The sequence below is a fragment of the Penaeus vannamei genome, chromosome 20 (genome assembly GCF_042767895.1).
Source record: "Penaeus vannamei isolate JL-2024 chromosome 20, ASM4276789v1, whole genome shotgun sequence".
NCBI classification, from domain to species: Eukaryota; Metazoa; Arthropoda; class Malacostraca; order Decapoda; family Penaeidae; genus Penaeus; species Penaeus vannamei.
In genome coordinates, this window is record NC_091568.1 from 19393019 (window position 1) to 19400518 (window position 7500).

Sequence of the window (7500 nt, forward strand, 5' to 3'; positions counted from 1 at the left end):
TTTTACATGCCTTTTTCTAGCGCTGCTCCTGCCTATGAAAAAGAATGTCTAAAGTTGCGCAGGCAGCAAAAACTATATTGTTTCCAAGCCACTGATAACCCAGTTCTTCCCGCAGTCCCCGTCGCGGGTAAGTCGCTGCTAATTGTTGGCCCGCACTCACACTCGCCTAAATACATACATGCACCAAATTAGAGAGGTGCACACATACACACAAATGCGCGGATGGACATACGCACGTGAATACACTCACACATATATAGGCGCACATAAGTACATGTATAAACACACACGCACACACACACATATATGTGTATGTATACACAAACACACACACACACACACACACACACACACACACACACACACACACATATATATATATATATATGTATACACAAACACACACATACACATATGTATGTATACACACATATATGCATATACATATACATGCATCTATATATACATGCATATATATATATATATATATATATATATATATATATATATATATATACATATACATACATATATATATATATATATATATATATATATATATATATATATATATATATATATATATATATATATATATACATACACATATATGCATATACATATACATGCATATCTATATCTATCTATCTATCTATCTATATATGTATGTATGTATGTATTTACACAGAAATATGTGTGCATGTGCATTTGTGTGTACGTGTATGTAAATATATATAGTATACATATCACACTGTACGCCCTCTCTTACCTGTCACGCACGCCCGCATACTCCCTCTCCCTCCGCCGCCAGACGCCCTCGGCGCCGCCCGCACGCGCGCCGTCCCAGAGAGCAGCCTCGAGCGGCCTCCTCGAGTCGGGGACGGTCACCCTCGAGCACTCGGTTCATTTCCTTCATCAAATCCCTGTCAGCTTCGGCTTCTCCCTGGGCACGCTTTGAACCAAGCAACTCGAGGCAACGCAACTGCAGCCTTGCTAACCAAGGCAGCCAGCTGTAGAGTTCCGTTCCTCAGTATACAGCATTACTGATCGCCTCGTGTTACATCTGATATCGTCCGCTATGTTCTGCTGTGTTTTGTCTGGTTATCTTCATGCCGATAAGACCTTAACCATCGCTTGCTCACAATCCTTTAGCCGAATTGATCAGTGCCTTTCGCCGCTCAGCTGTCCGTGATGCTGTCTGCTGTGACAACCCAGTATTACCAGTACTGATTCCATAATGTCATTTATGATTGTTAATCATTTTAGTTATATTTGAAGCAATATAATGAGAGAGCCACGCCATTCAGTGCCATACATCCATTAGATTTTCTGATATCAGCTGCAACGACCGCGCGCCCTAAAAGCTTCTCCGATGGAACCAGCCTCACCCTCTGCCCTCAGGTGCTGTGGGACGACATAGTGGGTGAGCCCGAGGGCCTGCGGACGCCGGACGGCTGCTGGAACTGTTCCATCAAGTGTTACGACGGAACAAGGCGCTGTTGTTACGTGCTGCTGGTGGTCCTCTTCGCCCCCTTCATCGCCTGCTGCAACGGCTGCCAGTTCGCCTGCCTGGCCTTCAACGTAAGTACCGGGATTTGGGAGCAGCAATTGCTCGCCTGGATAACAAATGGGGGCGATGATAATCACATTTTCGTATATACAGTAATAGCAATGCCAGGACTTTTGTTATAAAAGTTGATATTACTATAAGAAATAAGTGTGCAGATGCCTGCATTTTCTGTTGCCATCAATGGGAGCCGAAGTCACAGCATATGTTTCGAACCAACAGCAAGTGTGGTGCGTGGGCCCCTGCCTGAGGCTGTGGAAGATCAACATGGCCACCGTGAAGAGGTTCTGGGAGACCTGGCTCTTGGCTGTCTGCAGCCCGATCTGCGACGTGTGCGGCATCTGCTTCTCCAAGGCCAAGGTCCGCTACCAGAAGCTGCCGGACTCGAACGACCAAGAGCCCATCGACTACTTCACCGTCTGAGGAAGCCAACCGCCGCCCAGACTGACCAGCAGACAAAAGACTTTCCTTCGAATAAGACCTTCTACTGTAATTGTTATGATTTTGTATATTTACATTTTTAATTCTCTTCACGATTTATCTGACCTCAAAAATGTCTTAATCAGTGAAATCCAGACACAAATTGCGTTTAATACTTTAAGGATAAACAACGAAATAATTTTCTTGAGCATTTAATTTTTGTCCATCTTTACTTTGCTTTTCAAGTGTCTCTTTTTCTGTCCTTCGAAGGTAATTCTTTTCATATCAAAGGTAGAAAGGATACCTCTATTTTTATGAAGAATATATAGTCTTAAAACTTAGTAAGGATAGACTAGTTTTGATAAGCTAAGCGTGAGTGCACGTACACGGTTATTAAGTACAGATCCATCTCCTTTTCTTACATCTGGAGTGGAAACTTGTTTGCAGCAGAGGGTGTTTCCAGTGGCGTAAATTGCATGTTCTAATTTTCCAATCCGGTTTGACAAGCACCAAATATCAAGCCTTGCTAATTTCAACCAAATATATCTTTGATGTTACAGAATCATGTTTGAGTTAATTCTAGATAACGGTCTTCGTGTTACATCCTAGCTCTGTAACATGATTGGTGTTTCTCAGCGAGTTTCACATGTAAATTGTCTCACACCTGGTGTGCTGCTGGTATCGGTTGTCACATTTTAGTTGTAATGACAACAAGAGGGCAAGATATTACTTTAAGGAAAACTATCTTTGGGGCAAAAAGAAACAGCAAGGAGGACCAAATGCATTTGCAATATGTAGCAACACAAAAGTCCTAAACAAAGACCAGTAATCAGTACGTGAAGGGTGACTCAATTATGATTTATTTTTTAAAGCCCAAAACGTTAAAATGAAAGCTGCAAACGTTTCGTTATGCAGTGTCCAAGTAGTTCCTGCAATCGTGAGCTTACAAGATGTGACCCAGGAAGCTGAGAGGCTTCGGCTTCCTTCGCCTGCCTTCGATTTGTGTGACTTTCCCCTTTGCTGTGATAAAGTAGCGCGCGAACGCCGGGGCCACCGGGTGCTGAGAGGCGCACGGAGTGGTCGAATATCCTGCATTAGATTTATGTATGTGGAAGTTAACAGCAAGGAAAATGTTAAGCAAGCATGTTCGCCTGAAGCGGTTTATGACATGCCATGAACCTTTAAGTCTGAGTGTTTTGTTCTGGTGTGCGTGCTCCCTCTACAATCGAGACATCGGCCAGAGACAACAGAACAAACCCAGTCCTTTATATATGTACAAACCGCACTTTCTCCTTCTGGCCAACAGTGGAGTGTAGTGTGATTTAGGAAACATAACTAAAAACGATCAGTCCGTTGCAATGGGATCCCAGTGTATGCACTGAATTTCAAATATTCACGCTGGGAAGATGGTCGCGTAGCTAGGGAGAGACGGCTGCTGAAGTGCCCTGGTGTCAAGTCAAGATCGCCACCTTTGTGGTTAGAAAATTGTCATTCACCATGTATTCATTTCCCCGATATAATCTATCAAGCAAAGATGTCTTTTCGAGAACTTGCCTGACCATGTCTCCAGGCATTAACGTCCAGGACTTTCACAGAATTAATTGGCCTTCGCGCCGTCTGTCCCAGATACGCCTCTGCCTACGAGGCATGAGTTCATATTCCCATGTCCTTTGTATGTATCTATATGTATCTCATTTTCTCTGCTGTTTTGGCCATTTCTTCTAAATTCCAAGGATTCATTATGACCAATTACAGATAAATTTGCATGTACAGATATAACTCAGTAAGCACTGGAATAGAACGAGAATGTTATCGTAAACATATACTGTATTATCAGTATATGAAATGAACAAATTTCGTGTTTTCAAGTCTATGAATGGTGCATGGTGTGGGTAACAATCAGCTTTTATGCTGCATTGGTATTGTATTTTTTAAACTACATTTTCCTTTAAATTTTAACAATGCATTTACAATAGCCAAATACATAAATATTTACATAAAAAGGAAATATTTTTGGTACAAAATGCCATTCTGGCGTTGTCTCTGGACTTTGTGTTGGCTGCTAGGGATCCGTGTTTCACAGTGTTTGCATTTTGAACACATTTGCATAATAAACTGTAAACCTTGTGAAACAGTTGTTTTTTAAACCTACACTTTCCTAAATACCCTTTTGTTGGCGAGGACTAATCTTCCATTGATGTTTTGATGCTCGTAAAAGGCACTGTATATACATACACCTTTGAAGAAGCTTTACGAATGTGTGCATTCTTTCAATTACGAGTACACGCACTCATATGCATAAGAAAAAGAATACATAATATGCATATATGCGTGTGTGTGTGTGCGTGTGTGTGTGTGTGTGTGTGTGTGTGTATATATATATATATATATATATATATATATATATATATATATATATATATGTGTGTGTGTGTGTGTGTGTGTGTGTGTGTGTGTGTGTGTGTGTGATATATATATATATATATATACATATATATATATATATGTATATATATATATATATATATGTGTGTGTGTGTGTGTGTGTGTGTATAAAACACTCAGCAGTGCTAGATATATTTGGGAATGCTGGGAGGAGGGGAAATGCTCCTCCCACCCAGCAAGAGAGGCGGGCTGTGGGCCCCGTTGGGAGGGCGACTGCCAGGACGCAGAACGGGAACGAGAACTACTCGTCCCACCTGCGTTCTGGCAGTCACTAGCCCAAAGTGAAGCTTACGGGGGAAAGCCTTAGGGAACCCAGTGGGTGGGTGATGCGTCAGTGGGGGGGTTGTTAGAGGTGGCGTCCACCTACGCAGGAAGCCAGGGTGGGGGCTTGGAAAATCCGTTCTTTGTATCAGGATGATCAGTTGCCCCTGCAGTCGAGGGAACTGTGGAGGCTAAGATTGGAGGTGGCTGCTCTCTCAGAGGTGAGAAGACCTGGCAGCAGTACAATCAGTGTAGGTGGCTACACCTATCACCGATCGGGCCGCAGCGACGGTCACCATCTCCAGGGAATAGCCATGGCCATCTCCAGCAGACTCCAGCCCTCGGTAGTAGAGGTTACTCCAGTTAGTGAGCATAGAATGGTAATGAGACTAAAACTAGCATTTAGCTTCATATCTCTTATTGCTGCCTAAACTCCTACCGATGCTTGTAAACTTGATGTGAAAGAGATGTTCTACACCAAACTAGCATCTGTGTCAGACACGTGTCCCCAGCAAGATATTTGTGTTGTTCTGGGTGACTTCAGGGGGCCGTCGCGACGAAAATTTTCAAAAATACTCGAATTTTTAAAAAAAAATCTTTGGCAATCTTGTGACATAATATTTTTTTTCTAAATATGTAAAATTAAAGGAATTATAACTAAATCTTTGACCCCCTAAAACCGCCACCGCCCCCCTCCCCCTCCCGGTCCGATGTTTACATTGTCTTATCCGTGAAAATATACTCGACCAATTTTTTTTTTTTTCGCTTTATTTTGCCATTCTCTGGTAGCTAGCTGGCAACTCTGTTTACCCATCAGCTGATCGTCAAGACTGGGGCATTGGGAGACAAAACTCCACTAAAAAATCAGAGAGAAAGGTTGCCAGCTCCTACCTCCTTGACACCATATTGGAGAGTAGCCCCATATAACACAGTAAGGGGACAATACTAATTGTAGATGTAATTTTAGTATTTAATAACTGTAATATGATGAGAAATACTTCTTAATCACAGCTGCCGTAGTTGTTTGCAAAAAAGGAGGGGACAATATACCAGCTGCACTTCAGAATACCATGTGAATGCCATAGAATGCAGCAAGATTACCGCAGAGATTTGAATTCTTAAAAAAAAAAAAAAAAAAAAAAAAAAAAAAAAAAAGATCCAAAAATTTGGAGCCTGTTATCTCATTTTTTAAATTCATCCATAAATACTTAGGCAATTCTAATGAGGTTTGGATAATTTAAAAGCTGAATATATTTGCGATGGTTTTCTTAGAGACAATTTTCATTTTAGGTAATAGTAGCCCATATATTATATTGTGATGGTCATAAGACTGAACATTTAGAATAAAAAAATATATATATTCCTACTAAAATGAAATTCAAAACTCCGGTCTTTGCAAGTTCTAGGTATTGCTATAGACTATTGGTGATAATTTTGTTCAAAAGGTTACTATTTATCATCCAAATGGTATGAAACTTAGTGTTTATTACTTTATATGTATGTATAATATATAAAAAAGTCACGAATATCCGATCATAACTGACAAACTTCGTTCTCGAGTGCGATAGCCCCCTTCAATGTGGTATCTGCCTGTGATCGAGCTGGCTCTGAGATGTCTGTCGGTCCCCATGGTTCGGGAGCTGATGCCAGCAGCGAGAATAGCCTCCTTTTCCAGGACTTTACTAGGTCACAGAAATTTCTGGCTCCTAGTACCAACACCTAGACCCATATCGCTGGACACGGTACAGTGATGTGGGTAATGCAGCCAAGGAGATCAACCACATACTCATTAGCACTCGGAGGATTTTCCAGAACTGCAGGGTGTATAGGAGTACCGAGTTCTGTGGTGCTGACTATAGATTGGTTATGACTACCCTCCGGGTCTATTTCAAGACTCCCTAGCGGTCCAATGATCATTCCAGGGTGTTTCACTTGGACAGGCTAAGGGAGGAGGAATGTGCCCGGGGATTTGCTGAGGCAATTTCTGGTCGTTTCACAGTGCTCGACAATCTGACGGACCCTGTACCTTTGTGACACACCTTCAGATGGAAAATGCTTGATGCAGCCCAAGGGTCGATTGGTAAACGCCCAAGAGCAAGACATGGATTTCATCTCACAGGAACCCCTGGATGCCACAGATGCTTGTCATGCTGTTCGTCTGACAGGGGATCGGGATTTGCAATATTCTCAGGTGCACAGAACTTGGTCACTGTTAAGAAGGGACAAGGAACAGTTTATTAGGAATCTTGTAGAGGAGGTAGAAGTCTTGAATACCAAGCCCTAAGAAAGTTGAATTCCAATCCCTCTTCACAGGCGACAACAGTTCACTTAGTAAGTGGCCAGATCGTCTCAGATTCTGTTGCAGTGCGGGAGCGTTGGGCTGAGTATTTTGAGCAGTTGTACCAGGTTGACCCACCAACAGTTAACTTGGATGCAGGTAGTGCCAAGATTCCGTTGCCGGACCCACCCATCAGTGAGAATCTCCAAGCTGAAGAGTGGTAAAGCAGCAGGTATATGCGGCATCAAAGCTGAACTGTTAAAGGCTGGTGGTGAACCCATGGAGTGGGGGTTACATTTTGTCCTGGCTGCCATCTGGCAGTCCAGTACCGTTCCTCCTGACCTGTTGACGGGTGTGGTCATCCCTTTCTAAAATGGGAAGCGGAACCGATGGGACTGCAGCAACCACCACGGCAGTATATTAGATAAGGTTCTCGTCCACATCCTTCTGAGGTGAATCACAGACCACCTACTGAGGCATCAGAGGCTGGAGCAATCTGGATTCACTCCTTGTAAATCCACAAAAGACT

At 42.5% G+C, this 7500-nt stretch overlaps 1 protein-coding gene across 3 annotated transcripts in view; it reads left to right on the forward strand.

Moving 5' to 3' along the window:
* The window catches only part of LOC113809670 (caveolin-1), a 30445-nt gene extending 26326 nt beyond the window's left edge, over positions 1 to 4119 (forward strand). For all 3 annotated transcript variants that reach the window (XM_070135163.1, XM_070135162.1, XM_027361328.2), the window contains exons 3-4: positions 1402 to 1581; positions 1790 to 4119. In XM_070135163.1, the coding sequence (XP_069991264.1) occupies positions 1402 to 1581; positions 1790 to 1990 (381 nt within the window). In that variant the 3' untranslated portion in view covers positions 1991 to 4119. The remainder of the gene's footprint in view (positions 1 to 1401; positions 1582 to 1789) is intronic.
* The last annotated feature ends 3381 nt before the right edge of the window (positions 4120 to 7500 follow it).